General features: G+C 41.4%; 1 protein-coding gene across 2 annotated transcripts in view; it reads left to right on the top strand.

The window, feature by feature from the left end:
* The window catches only part of LOC126190727 (peroxisomal membrane protein 11B), a 95715-nt gene that overhangs the window by 11149 nt on the left and 64056 nt on the right, over positions 1-20510 (top strand). For both annotated transcript variants that reach the window (XR_007538281.1, XM_049931215.1), the window contains exon 3: positions 3433-3983. Coding sequence is in view for 1 of the 2 variants with exons in the window: in XM_049931215.1 (XP_049787172.1) it covers positions 3433-3974 (542 nt within the window). In the remaining variant the exon portion in view is untranslated. The remainder of the gene's footprint in view (positions 1-3432; positions 3984-20510) is intronic.

Below are 20510 nucleotides of genomic sequence, written 5' to 3'. Positions count from 1 at the left end.
GGAATGACTCCTTACCCTCTCCCTTAAAACCCACATCCTTTCGTCTTTCCCTCTCCTTCCCTCTTTCCTGATGAGGCAACAGTTTGTTGCGAAAGCTTGAATTTTGTGTGTATGTTTGTGTTCGTTTGTGTGTCTGTCGACCTGCCAGCACTTTCATTTGGTAAGTCACATCATCTTTGTTTTTTAGGTATATTTTTCTTTCATGGAATGTTTCCTTCTATTATAATCAATATTATGTCAGTTTTCTAAAGCATGCTTTGTTATTGCTGATTGCTGAGGGTGAAGGTGAAAACATCTCTCATGTTCTACACAGAGCTGTTCAATAGTAGGCACACTCTAGCTGACAAAACTGTCCACACCTGCATGGTATTTTCTTTACTCTGAATTTTTGAGGTCTACATTCTCTCTCACAGGCTTCATGAGTTGTCGAATTTTTGCTGGAACTCTAGAGACGATTTTATGCTTGTTAGGATCCAGCTAATCTTTCCTGTTACTGAGCTACATAATGACAAAAATGCAGCCCTCTTTGAGTCCTCTTTGGGGTCCTTCTGTTTACATGTTTTTAGAAAGATGAGTTGTGAAATCTGGTGGTTGTTGTAGCTGTTTTCCTTGAATACTTTCTCTAAGTGGCTCAGTTCCTTTGCCAGATTTTCAGCATCAAAGATGCCATTTGCTTGATGCATCAAGATCCTCAGAACATAATGTTTTTGCAATGAATGATGATAGTTGTTAGCTTGCAGATACTGGTCTGTGTGATTTAGTTTCCTGTAAGGAAAACCTCGACTCTCAAGAAGTCTTCACTGGAAGAGTGCCATTAAAAATCTCCTCCCTTGGGCAACTTGGCCACCTACGTAATATCGCCTTCCAAATGTTCACAAGAACAACACATCTGTACATCCCATCATGAGCACAATTGAATTACCGACTCATGAAACATCTGGCCAGCCTCATTACTTCACATGTTAGTCACTGTGTGGGCCACACAAAGAACATGACCGACTTCATCGGTCAAATAAAATGCCTGTCTTGGATAAGGAGATACTATGATCAGCTTTGATGTGGTGTCATTATTCAAGCGCATTCCCTAGTAGATTCTCTATACCTGCTTTGTTATTTGACAGCACTGTTGTGGATTTATTTAAGTACATTCTGACGTCGTCGTTTGGAGACTATTTTCACCAGACAAATGGCGTAGCTCCAGTTATACCCAATTGTGTGTGGAATACTTCGAGGACATCGACTTGGACACAGCTCCTGTAAAGTGTAGATGCTTTTTATCATTACATCGATGACATGTTTGTTGGCTGCATTCATGAACATGAAAAGCTGGGAGAATTCTTGGACCATGTCAACAACATCCATGACAGCACCAAATTCAAGGAGGAGGTAGACAATTTGTGCCTTACCATTCCTTGATGTCATCATCTGCTGTAATGCAAATGGGTGCCTCAGCCACAATGTTATCACACAATGTTATTGCCACACAGGGGCAATACCTGCATGCTAACAGCTGTTACCATCTGTCACAGAAACATTCTTTTCTGAGGTCCTTGGTGCATCGAGTGGAAACCATGTCAGACACTGAAAACCTGGCGAAGGAACTGAGCCACTTATGGAAAGTATTCAAGGAAAACAACTTCAACAACCACCAGATTTTGCAAGCCATCATTCCAAAAACACTTAAGCAGGAGAACCATGAGGAGGACTCTAAGAAGGTAGCACTTTTGCACTCAATAAAAATTGACTTGGTCATCTATGTGTGTGTGTGTGTGTGTGTGTGTGTGTGTGTGTGTGTGTGTGTGTGTGTGTGTGTATTTTGTTGGACAGACTGCGTATGCTATTGTACAGAGCTGTGTAGAACATGTGAGATGCTTTCGCCTTGGGTTCCCTGAAATCAGTGAGAGCAGAACATACCACAAAAAACGGATATTGTATTACATTTGACAAGACATCCATCATTGCATGGGCTAGTGTAATAAAGAAAAGATAAAGAAGAAATTTGTGACCACACTCTTGTTAAAAATGGCAGTGTGAATCTAAGCACGGTTTAGGACCTGGCCATTGGAAGGTTGAAGCGGGCACAGCAGATGTGCAACAGAAACATAATCTTATGGTACTGGAGTGAGCATCACTGATGTCACAGAAGGCAGTGTGGTTGTATAAGAATGGAAGCAGTAGCCAAAAGACAGTCTATACTTGACAACGACCAGGGAGTACTCGGCTGAGAGCTTGTGGATTTTAAACCATTTGATGCAGCAGGAAGCTAGAGAGAATTTTATCGTTATTGTATAATGTACACTTGTCACTTGTTTATGTGTCTTTCCTTGTCATGTATGTATTTGATGAAACCTGTATCATGTACTATATCAATGGTTGATATATGAATATGAAAAGGATCACTATAAGATGTAGTTTCCAGGATACCACTCCATTTCCCATGGTATCTTCTCTTGGAGTAATGTTGAATGATATGGCCAATAGTCTGTTCTGATGCTCCAGTCACTTTTGGGGCTATTAACAATACCTCATTTGTTTCGGACAGCCACAATTCTGGCATGGTCCACTGACACCTTATCTTCCTGCATAGTTCATCCTCTGATAATTTTATCAGATCTTTATTGTTCCCATAAATGCCCATCATGTGATTTGCAAATACACCTATCAGATAATATGACCAGAACATGACTTGTACTTTATTTTACCACGGTAATGGGAATATAATTTTGTAGTCCAGGGAATTGAGGAATAAATATCCTTGCAACATGTAAGAAGTGTACCTCTAACTACATGCTAGTATGTCAGTCCCATAAAGCTAAAAAAGTCTCTCACTATGAACATTATTGCTGGCAATAGTAGCAGAATTTTCTAAATTAGTTTCAATACATTCAGACAGTGCCTAATGCCCTGTAAGGCTACTCTTTGAGCTTAGAGATGCAGGTGATTTATGGACTTCAGTTTTGTGTTTATGTGGGCTCAGGTTAGCTCAAAGTGACTTTCTATACAATTAAATATTAGCCACTAAACTATTAAGCATAGGTTGTTCAGTTACATTACAGCCATATGTGATACAATGTTATTGGTCTGACAGTACCTTATTTTGCTAGGGGTTTTATATGATCGTGTGATGAACGTAGGATTCATTTGCAATGCCTTGTGGTTAATATTTACAATATGTGATATTAATTGCATGTCATTTTATAACATAAATTTTAAATTTAATATTAAATTCTGGCATGTAAGTGTACACAGACTGGATGAAAGTCTAAAATTACTATTTTTTGTTTTCCTCTTTCCCTTTTGCCCCCCTCCCTCCCAGAGAATCTAGACTTTTGGAAACTAAATTATTTTCCATTTTGTAATAAACATGAATAGTCACCGAGGCTTTAAATTTATACCCATTGTTCTTGATTTTGTTTATTTTTTACTTTGCAGTGTTGCGTTTGGGCAGGTGTTTGGATGTGCTTTACGGGGCTTTGTCATCTGTGCAATATCCTGATTTGACCCTGAGGATAACTTGTACACTGTCCAGAATTGCTAATGCCTTGTACTTGTTGGCTGACCATATTCTTTGGTTTGGCAGAACAGGCGTGTTAAATATCAACAGTGCCAAATGGAATCAAGTTGCAAATAAGTATTGGCTGTACTCTATTGTCATGAATTTAGTGCGGGATGTTTATGAGATACTGCAGATTGTGAAATATGAGACTCATAACTGTATAGGACTTAAACGCATGGGTAGCCCTGATTACTACAGAAAGCCTGCAACAGATAAACTATCTGTAATTAAGTTTGTGCAAGAACACAAGGATGTTGTTATTGACACAGTGAAAAATGGTTGTGACTTCTTTATTCCAATGTCTGCTCTGGGCTATATCAGATTAAATCCTGGTACAGTTGGTGTACTTGGTGTGATTTCTTCAGTGGCAGCTATCATAAGTCTCGTCGATCCTTTCGCCCGGCTTTCACCAGCATAACTCAGTACGGTAAGTATTTTTATTTTCTGATGTACACAACAACTTGTTTGTAGATATGACAAATTTTACAACAAACATTTAACACATATAACTCCGTTAATGCTAGTTTGAGTGGATGATTGTCCTTACTTATCTCATAAACTGAATTCTTAAGTTCAGAAATAGTTTTCCTTTGTTTTACGTTTTCTGTCATTCCTTACCTGCTTCTATGTTGTTGTTGTTGTTGTTGTTGTTAATCTGTATGGCAGAAATACCTGGTGCAAGTTTTTCAGTTTGATCCCATGTTCTGACTGGAGAGTTTCTAACCTGCGTTAGTAATCCTACCACAATGAGGAGCCTAAAGTTTAATTTGGAATCCGAACCTTGTGTCATTATGGTAAATCTTCATGTAATTGAGAAGTGAAGTCTAAGTAAAAGGCAGACTGAAAATGCCATGTGGTATGACCAGAATTTGATATTGGGATTAGTTTGTTTTCATGCATATTTTGCCACTAGACCTCTAGGTCCAACGCAGAGGATATGCCATCAGTGATCGAATAGCATTGCTGCATGATAGTGGCAGACAGCACAGGGTGGGCAGGCTTGTGAGATAGTTCACCGCAGGCAGGGAAGATGTGATGAACAAGGCAGGGAAGATGTGATGAACAAATGTTTACTAATATTAAGTGCCAGGGAAAATGTATTAAACCCAATAATGTATTAGACCAATTTGGGAACATGCTATTCAGTAGGCACACAATTTCCACCCTAAACTTTTAGTGTGTAACCGGAAAGAATCGCACATTCTCCATTCACACTGGACTTCCATTGTAAGAAACATGTGGTAAGCTGATTTAGTGTGGACAGACTCTACGTACATGCTACAAAAATGATATTGCAAGTATCTTCTGAAACACCAGACAAATGTGTCTGATGACTCATAGAGAATACATCACAGTTAAGTACCAATGTAGTGTCATATAAAAAAATAATAGAAATTGCCATTCTGTTTATTTGCTTTAGTGGCACATCAGACTTACAATATGCTGAAGGATCTAGTTAAGGCTCCATCTTTAATAAATGAGATGTATGAGCTGATTCAGCAGAGTAGCAATAAATTGCCAGCTAAATTGGCCACACTATTTCAGAAGACATATTTGTGACAAGATATTGACATGTTTTTATTTATTGTGTGCAATGTACATTTTTTCCCCTAATTTCCATTTCTGCATATGATTATCAATGGCCCTTGAATTTTACTTATATGATGAACACTTTGCTTGAAATATCATCAATTAGAGCAAGGAAATACTTCATTAGGGCACTTGAACAGGGAGGGGGGGGGGGCTATGGAATTGCTACTACACAGATAGAAAATATTGACCTAGTATTTGTGTGGACCTGTGTAAACCATTTTGATGCTGTTAAGTATTTCCTTGCCTTAATTGATGATTAAGAGAAACATTCAGCATCACCTGAAATAAGTCAGACACATTACTAATCAGATTTGAGAAACTGTTGAAAGAAAAATGGGGTGGGGGAATGTGTATTCCACATATAGGTGTGTCAATGATGCTCCGAGAAATTTCGTTATGGTGGGAAGGATCTCTCATGAGAAAAGTTAAACATGTGCTGGAACAAAGTGGTGTTGCCAAAAGGAACAATCAGAGTAACTGAAAATTAAAGAAAGAGGGAAATAAGATTAGAGTTCAATAGTCTGAGTGCTTACTGTATAAGCCTTTGTGATTCTGGCAAGAAGCAGGTTTAGTAGCACTATATTTGTCCCAACAGACAGAAATGGGCCTAGAAATACATCAGTTTCATCCAAATATGGTATTGTGACAATCCGAAAGCCTTCAGATTACTTAAAACCCCACTGAAATTCCAACTCACCTCTGATAGTTCTAAGATTATTGGCAAACCTCAATTTTTACCACTTCTCCTTAAACTAAAATTCTCTTTTCTAATTTCTCCTCAGTTTCCTTCAGCACTTGCACAGGTTAAATGTCTGAGAGGCTACAACCCTTTCTCACTCCCTTCTCAACTCTTCCTAATCCTTTCCTGCCCTCTGACTCTTATAATTACAGCGTTATTTCTCTATAAGTGGTAGATAACATTTTTCTTCTGTATTTTACCCACTATAGCTTCAGAATTAGTGTGTATTCCAGTCAACACTGTCAAAACGGTTGTCTGAAGCTACAAATGCGGTAACTGTTGGTCCGCCTTTTTCCAGTCTATCCCCTGAGGTAACTAGTGGGGTCAGCATTGCCTTGCATGTTATGCATTTCTCTGGGACCCAGACTGATTGTTCCAGACACTGACATACCACAGAAATTTTCCCATTTATTCTGTAAATAATTCATGTTAGTATCTTGTAGTTGTAGCTTACTAAACTAATAATTAGGTAATATTCATAACCGTCAGCACATACCTTCTTTGTTATTGGTATTGCTAGCCCTCTTGAAGTCTGACAGTAGGTATTTAGAATGTCTTGTATACCAGGTCACAGTTTTGTCAAGGCTGGTACTGCCAAGCTCCAAGACTACTTCAGGGACTTTCTTTGACTTAAATCTTTCAATGCTCTGTCAAATTCTTCTCATAGTATTATCTCTCATTTCATATGACATCTGCAACACACTGTGTACCATCAGATCACATGGAATAAATAACTAAATCTAGTTTTTCTGTACATAATATTGCCCTTAAGTTTGTTTTCTTTTTATAGCTCTCTTATATATTTCCTCTGCCTTTCAGCCTGCCCTTCTATCCTTAGTACTGACTTGCCATTTGAGCTCCCACTATTCATAAAGCTGTTTCTTTTTGACCGAACGTTTCTTAACTTTTCCGACAGATGACATCTTTTGCCCATAACAAAGCATGCTTCCATAGCTTTCCTTTTCTTGTCTAGTCATTCCTCCTTTGCCATTTTGTACTTTATCAGTCTAATTTTCTAGGTGCCTACAGTCCTTCACGCTTGTTTCGTGTACGGTCTTTTTCCTTTTGTTAATTACATAAAAGATCTCGTGCATTTTCCAGAAACTGTTACTGCACTTTGTCTTTTTGCCTATTTGAGCCTCTGCTGCATTCACTATTTCACCTCTCAAAGTTATTCATTAATTTTCTGTTGTGTGAGAGGTAGTTGCAAAGTTTTGTGACCTCAGAAGAAAGGTTACATAATTGAATTTTTGTTGGCAGTTACTTGTTCACAGTTTTGGTAAATATTGAAGTCCTTGTGCCACAGTACCATGTTGCTCGAGGAACCAAAAAAATGTCGCGCATTTCACTGATACAGTTTAGTGTAGAAATTTTTTTTCTGCACTTGACGGGAATAACACTGGGACAATCCTTTCTGAGGTGATGGAAGTGTGTCTCAGTGATGCACCATTGTATGGCACAGTGGTTAGGTGGTATGGACATTTCTATTGTGGCTAAACTAGTCTGAAAGGTGCAAATAATAATAATAATTCCCGTGGAGGCCCAGGAAAAGAATAGGCCTCCGGTATGTTCTGCCAGTCGTAAAAGGCGACGAAAAGAACAAACCACTAATAGGGCTAACCCCCCTTTTAGTGTGATTACTTGGTTCAGGACAGAACTAAAGAAGCCTCGGACAAGCGCCATCATGGTCGGGGACGACGCTTGAACCCTATGCCCGCCCACAATGGTAACAACACTGCTAGCCAACTGGAAAATGATTTAAATCCAAATAGAGGTGTTTTACAGGATATGCTTCCAGCAACCACCCTAGAAGGAAAACAAAGACAGAGGATGAGATGGTCAGATGAAGTTAATCGACACCTCATGTTCTGTTATTACCAAGCAACAAACCTAGGAACCAACACAACTGGATACAGATCACAAGTATACACAACATTTATTACCAGATACCCGGAATTAAAATTTTTAACAGAACAACGACTAGCTGATCAGATCCGTGTAATAATAAAAAAATAACAGGACACCCCAGTCATAATTAGAAAACATCAAACAAGTACAACAAATACTGGAACAAAATAATGTGCAATAAGAAGAAGAAGAAGAAGAAGAAGAAAATACAGTAATAGACTCAAACATCCCAGAGCAAACAAAGAAAGACCAACACGCATCAATTAAACAATCAGAGGAAAACGAAATCTTAAGACAGCCGCCAGAACAAGCACAAATAGAACACGAAGAGACACACGTGTTAGATATAGAAGAGAAATTTCAGCTGACATATATAGAATACAAAGACACAAATACAGACATTAGACCATTCTTGCATAGACCGCCAAATAACCCACAAGTCGAAACAACAATAAAAACTATCAACACAATCATACACAACAAAATAAATGAAAATACAACTATGGAAGAGTTACAACTACTGATTTATATAGGAGCACTCACTACACTAAATATACACACTAGGCAGAGATCAGAACAAACCAACACACAGAAGAAACCCACAAAACCAGCATGGCAACACAGGCTACAGATCAGAATAGAAAAACTGAGAAAAGACATCAGACAGCTAACACAATTTATAAGAAATGAAATATCAGACAAAAAACGAAAAAGGTTACGTAAAATCTCACAACAAGAAGCAATAGAGCAATTAGATGAAAAGAAGCAGAAATTACAAGCATTGGCCAAACGACTTAGAAGATACAAAAAAAGTGAAAATAGAAGGAAACAAAACCAAACATTCAACACAAACCAAAAGAGATTTTACCAAACAATAGATAACACACACATTAAAATAGACAATCCACCAAACATAACAGACATGGAACACTTCTGGAGCAACATATGGTCAAACCCGGTACAACATAACAGGCATGCACGGCGGATACAAGCAGAAAGAGACACATACAAGATGATACCACAAATGCCTGAAGTGATAATTTTGCAACATGAAGTCACCCGAGCAATTAATTCTACACACAATTGGAAAGCCCCTGGAAATGATAAAATAGCAAATTACTGGCTAAAGAAGTTCACCTCAACACATTCACATCTAATTTGCAGCCGTTGGTTGCGAAAGCTAGAATTTTGTGTGTATGTTTGTGTTTGTTTGTGTGTCTATCGACCTGCCAGCGCTTTTGTTTGGTAAGTCTCATCATCTTTCTTTTCTTTTTAGATAAATTATTTAACAGTTACATTGCAGACCCATACACATTCCCTGATACACTTGCACATGGAATAACCTATCTGAAACCTAAAGATCAAGCAGACACAGCAAACCCAGCTAAATATCGCCCCATAACATGCCTACCAACAATATACAAAATATTAACTTCAGTCATCACACAGAAATTAATGACACATACAACACAGAACAAAATTATAAATGAAGAACAAAAAGGGTGCTGCAAAGGAGCACGAGGATGTAAAGAGCAACTGATAATAGATACAGAGGTGACATATCAAGCTAAAACTAAACAAAGGTCGCTACACTACGCATACATTGACTACCAAAAAGCCTTTGAAAGTGTACCGCACTCGTGGTTATTACAGATATTGGAAATATACAAAGTAGATCCTAAATTGATACAGTTTCTAAACATAGTAATGAAAAACTGGAAAACCACACTTAATATCCAAACAAATTCAGATAACATCACATCACAGCCAATACAGATTAAGCGTGGAATATACCAAGGAGACTCATTAAGTCCTTTCTGGTTCTGTCTTGCTCTGAACCCACTATCCAACATGCTAAATAATACAAATTATGGATATAATATTACTGGAACATATCCACACAAAATCACACATTTGCTATACATGGATGATCTAAAACTACTGGCAGCAACCAATCCACAACTCAACCAATTACTAAAGATAACAGAAGTATTCAGCAATGATATAAATATGGCTTTTGGAACAGACAAATGTAAGAAAAATAGCATAGTCAAGGGAAAACACACTAAACAAGAAGATTACATATTGAATAACCGCAGTGACTCCATAGAAGCGATGGAAAAAACAGATGCCTATAAATATCTAGGATACAGACAAAAAATAGGAATAGATAATACAAATATTAAAGAAGAACTAAAAGAAAAATATAGACAAAGACTAACAAAAATACTGAAAACAGAATTGACAGCAAGAAACAAGACAAAAGCTATAAATACTTATGCTATACCAATATTGACCTACTCATTTGGAGTAGTGAAATGGAGTAACACAGACCTAGAAGCACTCAATACACTTACACGTTCACAATGCCACAAATATAGAATACATCACATACATTCAGCAACAGAAAGATTCACATTAAGCAGAAAGGAAGGAGGAAGGGGATTCATTGACATAAAAAACCTACATTATGGACAGGTAGACAATTTAAGAAAATTCTTTCTAGAACGAGCAGAAACTAGCAAAATACACAAAGCAATCACTCATATAAATACATCGGCTACACCACTGCAATTTCATAACCACCTCTACAACCCTTTACATCACGTAACATCAACAGATACGAAGAAAGTAAATTGGAAAAAGAAAACACTACATGGCAAGCACCCGTATCATCTAACACAGCCACACATCGATCAAGACGCATCCAACACATGGCTAAGAAAAGGCAATATATACAGTGAGACGGAAGGATTCATGATTGCAATACAGGATCAAACAATAAACACCAGATATTACAGCAAGCATATTATTAAAGATCCCAATACCACAACAGATAAATGCAGACTTTGCAAACAACAAATAGAAACAGTAGATCACATCACAAGTGGATGTACAATACTAGCAAATACAGAATACCCCAGAAGACATGACAATGTAGCAAAAATAATACATCAACAACTTGCCTTACAACATAAACTTATAAAACAACACGTTCCCACATACAAGTATGCACCACAAAATGTACTGGAGAATGATGAATACAAATTATACTGGAACAGAACCATTATAACAGATAAAACAACACCACATCACAAACCTGACATCATACTCACCAATAAAAAGAAGAAATTAACACAACTAATAGAAATATCCATACCAAATACAACAAATATACAAAAGAAAACAGGAGAAAAAATTGAAAAATACATCCAACTGGCTGAGGAAGTCAAGGACATGTGGCATCAGGGTAAAGTTGACCTTATACCAATTATACTATCAACTACAGGAGTCATACCACACAATATCCACCAGTACATCAACGCAATACAGCTACATCCAAACTTATATATACAACTACAGAAATCTGTAATTATTGATACATGTTCAATTACCCGAAAGTTCCTAAATGCAATGTCACATATACCGTACAGTTAAAAGGAAGTGACGCTTGATCAAGGTCCGCGTCACTTTCCATTTTTAACCAGACATAACGTCTGAGAAAGGAAAATACACTCCTGGAAATGGAAAAAAGAACACCTTGACACCGGTGTGTCAGACCCACCATACTTGCTCCGGACACTGCAAGAGGGCTGTACAAGCAATGATCACACGCACGGCACAGCGGACACACCAGGAACCGCGGTGTTGGCCGTCGAATGGCGCTAGCTGCGCAGCATTTGTGCACCGCCACCGTCAGTGTCAGCCAGTTTGCCGTGGCATACGGAGCTCCATCGCAGTCTTTAACACTGGTAGCATGCCGCGACAGCGTGGACGTGAACCGTATGTGCAGTTGACGGACTTTGAGCGAGGGCGTATAGTGGGCATGCGGGAGGCTGGGTGGACGTACCGCCGAATTGCTCAACACGTGGGGCGTGAGGTCTCCACAGTACATCGATGTTGTCGCCAGTGGTCGGCGGAAGGTGCACGTGCCCGTCGACCTGGGACCGGACCGCAGCGACGCACGGATGCGCACCAAGACCGTAGGATCCTACGCAGTGCCGTAGGGGACCGCACCGCCACTTCCCAGCAAATTAGGGACACTGTTGCTCCTGGGGTATCGGCGAGGACCATTCGCAACCGTCTCCATGAAGCTGGGCTACGGTCCCGCACACCGTTAGGCCGTCTTCCGCTCACGCCCCAACATCGTGCAGCCCGCCTCCAGTGGTGTCGCGACAGGCGTGAATGGAGGGACGAATGGAGACGTGTCGTCTTCAGTGATGAGAGTCGCTTCTGCCTTGGTGCCAATGATGGTCGTATGCGTGTTTGGCGCCGTGCAGGTGAGTGCCACAATCAGGACTGCATACGACCGAGGCACACAGGGCCCACACCCGGCATCATGGTGTGGGGAGCGATCTCCTACACTGGCCGTACACCACTGGTGATCATCGAGGGGACACTGAATAGTGCACGGTACATCCAAACCGTCATCGAACCCATCGTTCTACCATTCCTAGACCGGCAAGGGAACTTGCTGTTCCAGCAGGACAATGCACGTCCGCATGTATCCCGTGCCACCCAACGTGCTCTAGAAGGTGTAAGTCAACTACCCTGGCCAGCAAGATCTCCGGATCTGTCCCCCATTGAGCATGTTTGGGACTGGATGAAGCGTCGTCTCACGCGGTCTGCACGTCCAGCACGAACGCTGGTCCAACTGAGGCGCCAGGTGGAAATGGCATGGCAAGCCGTTCCACAGGACTACATCCAGCATCTCTACGATCGTCTCCATGGGAGAATAGCAGCCTGCATTGCTGCGAAAGGTGGATATACACTGTACTAGTGCCGACATTGTGCATGCTCTGTTGCCTGTGTCTATGTGCCTGTGGTTCTGTCAGTGTGTTCATGTGATGTATCTGACCCCAGGAATGTGTCAATAAAGTTTCCCCTTCCTGGGACAATGAATTCACGGTGTTCTTATTTCAATTTCCAGGAGTGTAATAATATTAATCATGAAGTGGCAGAGCACCTCTCTCTGAACAAGTGGAAATAGGAAGAGGAATGAAGGCCCTGGTACTTAACGAATGGTTTATCACAATGCAGGCAGTAGTGAGGAAAGAAAAAGCAAGTCAAGGACTAGTCTTTATTATCTTCCACGACATTCTGAACACAATTGTCATCACTCATGAGTTTCCTCCCCTACCCCAACCACTCAAAAAGCCTGCCGAATTGCAGCAGTAGAGGAAATGTTACAGCTGTCAGGTCAAGCCAGATGACTTCTTTTCTTCCTAATCATAAAGGACAGCTGGGTGTGTCAGTATGACCCAGAGGTAAAGGTCCAAAGTAAGCAGTGGAAATTTGTGGATTCACCACCACTGAAAAAGGCGAAGGCAGAGTCATCTGGCAAGGTGATGCTGGTGCGATACCAACAGATTATGATTTTAAGGGACAAACTGTCACACAATCATACTGCCTAAAATACATGATGAGGTTATGGTACACATTAAGTGAAGCATTGTGAAAAGTTGTCCAAGAGAAAGTTTTTGCTGAATCCTTAGGTGACTGGGCTTTCTGCAGGACACAGTCATACATGCTGTTTCTTTGAGCTCTCAAATTTTTGCTTCACTCTATTGTACAGGTCAGTTTGTGACCCCTAGGGTGGCAGGCGGATTAGGCTGACTGTATGTCAGATTGTAGTGCAGTTACCCTACTGAGATGTGGACTGTGGTGGCAGTGGCAGGGGTTGAATTGTGGACCATCAAGAAAACATCCCTTATTAAGAAAGCCATTTATTCGTAAGTTAAAAGACAGTATAGAGCTGGAGAGACAACCATTTCCTTGCTGGGCCTGCTAGAATTTCCCAATGGCAGCACCCTTCTCCTTTAAGTCAACAGGTGGGACGCCAGGAACACTTTTGGGCTACTATGACTTCATCCATCCTGGTGTTCCTGTGTAGACAGCTCCTTTTGAGATCCTGCCTGGCATTGTGGATGTTACAGCCTTGCCTTTGATGTGCTGGCCTCTATATTCTGCAGCATCATCGCACTGAAATGAGTGGTAGGACGACATTCTGCTTAATGGACACAGTAGTAAATTTCTTCATTTGTGTGGCCATATTGTCTAGCACACGATGACTTCTTCCTCTTTCTTTGGATGAAGAAACATTGCATGACAGGCATTTACATAAAAAGATAGGAGATTTTGGAGATGGACTAGTTCCCAAACAACCAGAATTCAGGTTTCTGCTTCAAAAACTTTGCCTACTCATCCGTAGCTGGGAAAAATTTGTTTGCACAGAAGGTTGAATATGTCTTATTAATGCCATCACAAAATTTTATTTGACTTTCCCTCATATTTATGTCACCTGTTTTGGGTAATTGTTCCATAATTCTCCTTTTGAAAATCTCAGCAACCTTTGTTTCTTTTAAAGTTATCCAGGTCCTATCTCTTTAATTTACTACCAGTTGGCAATTTATTCAGTCACATTCTACAGTTTGTAATCATACATTATCAGTGTCCAAATCTGCCCCTGTAAGTGTTTTGCAGTTTAAAATTTGCTTTCAAAATATGTCAGTCTTACATGATCTAATCTGAAACCTTCTGGTTCCTCCATGCATATAACCTTCTTTCGTGCTTTTTAAATGAAGTGTGTTAGCATTGGTTAAACTGTACTCCGTGCAAAATTCTACCATGAATGGCCACCAGTTTGTTTGACATGTGGGAGAGTTTGACAGAGATGCCAAAGAAACTGAACAAATCAGATTTAAATGATGAATCTAGGAATAGGCAACAACTCCCTGTGTGTCACTCTCACAGGGCTCATGCGGACGAGGTTGCATAAACCCCTTTGACATACTTTGACGAGTCTGACTCATGTAACAAGTTTGGACCAAACATGAATATCTTGAGGCAGACTTGTGGAAACAATAGCATGCCAAACATAAACATTGGGAGTCTTTTGAGACAACTTGTCAGTTACAATTGTGGTTTAATTCTTACCACTAACCTGTGAGAATTTATAAAAATTTGTGAAATCTACATGTTTACACAACAAGCTTGCTAGTTGTTTTGTTTTTAATCTTTGAAGAAAAATTTATTAAACCCTTAAATAATATTAATAGAGGAGCATTTACATATACTTCGTGATGAAGAATCCAGCGATAGCCATTTGATTGTACAAAGTAGAAAGTGTGGCGATAGTGAAGAGGAAAATTCAATAACAAAATCATGTGTGTTTCGGATTTGATAGAAAGCAAGAACACACCAATCATTTGGAAAAATTTTGAGGCTCGTGGTATAAAAGCACCTGTTTCAAATTATCTAAGTGAACACCCAGGGTTATTATAACTGTTTTCTATTCTACATCTACATCTACATTTATACTCCGCAAGCCACCCAACGGTGTGTGGCGGAGGGCACTTCACGTGCCACTGTCATTATATCCCTTTCCTGTTCCAGTCGCGTATGGTTCGCGGGAAGAACGACTGTCTGAAAGCCTCTGTGCGCGCTCTAATCTCTCTAATTTTACATTCGTGATCTCCTCGGGAGGTATAAGTAGGGGGAAGCAATATATTCGATACCTCATCCAGAAACGCACCCTCTCGAAACCTGGCGAGCAAGCTACACCGCGATGCAGAGCGCCTCTCTTGCAGAGTCTGGCACTTGAGTTTGTTAAACATCTCCGTAACGCTATCACGGTTACCATATAACCCTGTGACGAAACGCGCCGCTCTTCTTTGGATCTTCTCTATCTCCTCCGTCAACCCGATCTGGTACGGATCCCACACTGATGAGCAATACTCAAGTATAGGTCGAACGAGTGTTTTGTAAGCCACCTCCTTTGTTGATGGACTACATTTTCTAAGGACTCTCCCAATGAATCTCAACCTGGTACCCGCCTTACCAACAATTAATTTTATATGATCATTCCACTTCAAATCGTTCCGCACGCATACTCTCAGATATTTTACAGAAGTAACTGCTACCAATGTTTGTTCCGCTATCATATAATCATACAATAAAGGATCCTTCTTTCTATGTATTCGCAATACATTACATTTGTCTATATTAAGGGTCAGTTGCCACTCCCTGCACCAAGTGCCTATCCGCTGCAGATCTTCCTGCATTTCGCTACAATTTTCTAATGCTGCAACTTCTCTGTATACTACAGCATCATCCGCAAAAAGCCGCATGGAACTTCCGACACTATCTACTAGGTCATTTATATATATTGTGAAAAGCAATGGTCCCATAACACTCCCCTGTGGCACGCCAGAGGTTACTTTAATGTCTGTAGACGTCTCTCCGTTGATAACAACATGCTGTGTTCTGTTTGCTAAAAACTCTTCAATCCAGCCACACAGCTGGTCTGATATTCCGTAGGCTCTTACTTTATCAGGCGACAGTGCGGAACTGTATCAAACGCCTTCCGGAAGTCAAGAAAAATAGCATCTACCTGGGAGCCTGTATCTAATATTTTCTGGGTCTCATGAACAAATAAAGCGAGTTGGGTTTCACACGATCGCTTTTTCCGGAATCCATGTTGATTCCTACATAGTAGATTCTGAGTTTCCAAAAACGACATGATACTCGAACAAAAGACATGTTCTAAAATTCTACAACAGATCGACGTCAGAGATATAGGTCTATAGTTTTGCGCATCTGCTCGACGACCCTTCTTGAAGACTGGGACTACCTGTGCTCTTTTCCAATCATTTGGAACCTTCTGTTCCTCTAGAGACTTGCGGTACACGGCTGTTAGAAGGGGGGCAAGTTCTTTCGCATACTCTGTGTAGAATCGAATTGGTATCCCGTCAGGTCCAGTGGACTTTCCTCTGTTGAGTGATTCCAGTTGCTTTTCTATTCCTTGGACACTTATTTCGATGTCAGCCATTTTTTCGTTGGTGCGAGGATTTAGAGAAGGAACTGCAGTGCGGTCTTCCTCTGTGAAACAGCTTTGGAAAAAGGTGTTTAGTATTTCAGCTTTACGCTTGTCATCCTCTGTTTCAATGCCATCATCATCCCGGAGAGTCTGGACATGATGTTTCGAGCCACTTACTGATTTAACGTAAGACCAGAACTTCCTAGGATTTTCTGTCAAGTCGGTACCTAGTATTTTACTTTCGAATTCACTGAACGCTTCACGCATAGCCCTCCTTACGCTAACTTTGACATCGTTTAGCTTCTGTTTGTCTGAGAGGTTTTGGCTGCGTTTAAACTTGGAGTGAAGCTCTCTTTGCTTTCGCAGTAGTTTCCTAACTTTGTTGTTGTACCACGGTGGGTTTTTCCCGTCCCTCACAGTTTTACTCGGCACGTACCTGTCTAAAACGCATTTTACGATTGCCTTGAACTTTTTCCATAAACACTCAACATTGTCAGTGTCGGAACAGAAATTTTCGTTTTGATCTGTTAGGTAGTCTGAAATCTGCCTTCTATTACTCTTGCTAAACAGATAAACCTTCCTCCCTTTCTTTATATTCCTATTAACTTCCATATTCAGGGATGCTGCAACGGCCTTATGATCACTGATTCCCTGTTCTGCACTTACAGAGTCGAAAAGTTCGGGTCTGTTTGTTATCAGTAGGTCCAAGATGTTATCTCCACGAGTCGGTTCTCTGTTTAATTGCTCGAGGTAATTTTCAGATAGTGCACTCAGTATAATGTCACTCGATGCTCTGTCCGTACCACCCGTCCTAAACATCTGAGTGTCCCAGTCTATATCTGGTAAATTGAAATCTCCACCTAAGACCATAACACGCTGAGAAAATTTATGTGAAATGTATTCCAAATTTTCTCTCAGTTGTTCTGCCACTAATGCTGCTGAGTCGGGGGGTCGGTAAAAGGAGCCAATTATTAACCTAGCTCGGTTGTAGAGTGTAACCTCCACCCATAATAATTCACAGGAACTATTCACTTCTACTTCACTACAGGATAAACTACTACTAACAGCGACGAACACTCCACCACCAGTTGCATGCAATCTATCCTTTCTAAACACCGTCTGTGCCTTTGTAAAAATTTCGGCAGAATTTATCTCTGGCTTCAGCCAGCTTTCTGTACCTATAACGATTTCAGCTTCGGTGCTTTCTATCAGAGCTTGAAGTTCCGGTACTTTACCAACGCAGCTTCGACAGTTTACAATTACAGTACAGATTGCTGCTTGGTCCCCGCATGTCCTGACTTTGCCCCGCACCCTTTGAGGCTGTTGTCCTTTCTGCACTTGCCCGAGGCCATCTAACCTAAACAACCGCCCAGCCCACGCCACACAACCCCTGCTACCCGTGTAGCCGCTTGTTGCGTGTAGTGGACTCCTGACCTATCCAGCGGAACCCGAAACCCCACCACCCTATGGCGCAAGTCGAGGAATCTGCAGCCCACATGGTTGCAGAACCGTCTCAGCCTCTGATTCAGACACTCCACTCGGCTCTGTACCAAAGGTCCACAGTCAGTCCTGTCAACGATGCTGCAGATGGTGAGCTCTGCTTTCATCCCGCTAGCGAGACTGGCAGTCTTCACCAAATCAGATAGCCGCCGGAAGCCAGAGAGGATTTCCTCCGATCCATAGCGACACACATCATTGGTGCCGACATGAGCGACCACCTGCAGATGGGTGCACCCTGTACCCTTCATGGCATCCGGAAGGACCCTTTCCACATCTGGAATGACTCCCTCCGGTATGCACACGGAGTGCACTTTGGTTTTCTTCCCCTCCCTTGCTGCCATATCCCTAAGGGGCCCCATTACGCGCCTGACGTTGGAGCTCCCAGCTACCAGTAAGCCCACCCTCTGCGACTGCCCGGATCGTGCAGACTGAGGGGCAACCTCTGGAACAGGACAAGCAGCCATGTCAGGCCGAAGATCAGTATCAGCCTGAGACAGAGCCTGAAACCGGTTCGTCAGACAACCTGGAGAGGCCTTCCGTTCAGCCCTCCGGAATGTCTTTCGCCCCCTGCCACACCTTGAGACGACCTCCCACTCTACCACAGGTGAGGGATCAGCCTCAATGCGGGCAGTATCCCGGGCAACCACAGTCGTAGTCCGATCGGGGGATGCGTGGGACGAGCTGGCCGTCCCCGACAAACCCCCATCCGGACCCCCACAGTGATGCCCATTGGCAACAGCCTCAAGCTGTGTGACCGAAGCCAACACTGCCTGAAGCTGGGAGCGAAGGGATGCCAACTCAGCCTGCATCCGAACACAGCAGTTGCAGTCCCTATCCATGCTAAAAACTGTTGTGCAAAGAACGTCTGAACTAATATACAGAGAGCGCAAACAAAATGACACAAAATTGAAACGGTTATTAAAATACAAGATTGCCTAGTAAATGCAGTAATGCTGCCACTTGTGCACTGCTGACACACTGCTCGGCGGCGGAAGGAGACTACGCGATTTAACACTATTCGAGTACTAAAACGCGATGCTACAACTCTCAAATACTATAATACGCCCGAAATTTATGAATTAAACAATGCAAGTACCAAAAACACGCAAAGAAATTAAGAATTAAACTATGTAACAAATGAGTGAGCTAGGAGTATACGACTTGCTGCTGCAGCTGCTTATCCAACGGCGGCAGGGAGCACATTTCTGAAAATACTTGTTATGGAAACAAACCTTTCTGCACGTTAGATAATAGAAAACAAATAGAAAAAACAGGAAGTGGTCGGTAATCTGTTGAAATGAACAAAGTGGAGACTGTGCATTTTGATGGCTCATCTCAGAAAACCAAATATCAAAGTGTATTGGTCTAAAAGACCAGTAGTAAAAATGCTGATATTTAAGAAAGTAATGCCTTTTGAAAGTTTGAAACAAGTTTTGAGATTACGAGGTCTGCCTAAAAAGTATTTGACCTCTGATTTTCCCGCGCAAAAGAGAGATGATAGTGTGGCGCCACTGTACACAGTAAAGGAGACCTTTATGCCCATACGTGAATTTTGTCCCTGCCTTCCAGCGCGTCAGTAGCTGCCTGTCGGTCGCTGAGTGAGGTCCTACACAACGTATTCGTCAGATTACCAATTCTTTAAAGATGACTAAACGTGTTGGGCAAAGACACTGCATCAAATTTTGTCAGGAGCTTGTTGATTCTCAAAGCAAAACAGTTTGTAAGATTCAGCAGGTGTTGGAGAAGATGCGATGGGTGTAACACAAATTAAGAAGTGGTTCAACCGATTCAAAAACGGCCGCACATCGGTAGAGAGGGACCAGTGTTCTGGCAGGTCCCAAACTGCTCGGGGTGCAGTTGTTGTTGAGAGATTGCAAAATTTGGTGATGGCAGATCGTCATTTGACCATGCGGGAGATTGCCCAAGAGGTTGGGGTGAGTAAAGATTCTGCACATGCAATTTTGCGTGATGATTTGTACATGCATCGAGTAGTTGCAAAATTCGTGCCCAAGTTGTTATCGCCGGAACAAAAAGACATGCATTTTGATGTTGCAAAGGACCTTCTGGACAGCATCAACACTGATCCAGTGACAACTGGAGATGAGTCATGGGTGTACAGGTATGACCCAGAAACAAAAAGACAGTCATCACAGTGGAAGCATCCTGAGTTCTCCAAGGCTGAAGAAAGTGTGGCAGGTGCAAAGAAAAATCAAGGTGATGCTGACTGTCTTCTTTGATGTCCATGGAATTGTGCGTCACGAATACGCACTGGAAGGACAAACAGTGACTATAAAGATGTTCTCCAGAGACTCTGTGACGCAGTTCGACACAAAAGACCAGACATGGACAGCAAAAAACTGTCAATTGCATCACGACAATGCCCCTGCACATTCATC

This window comes from Schistocerca cancellata, chromosome 6, assembly GCF_023864275.1.
Source record: "Schistocerca cancellata isolate TAMUIC-IGC-003103 chromosome 6, iqSchCanc2.1, whole genome shotgun sequence".
NCBI classification, from domain to species: Eukaryota; Metazoa; Arthropoda; class Insecta; order Orthoptera; family Acrididae; genus Schistocerca; species Schistocerca cancellata.
This window is presented reverse-complemented; position numbering and strand designations above follow the sequence as displayed.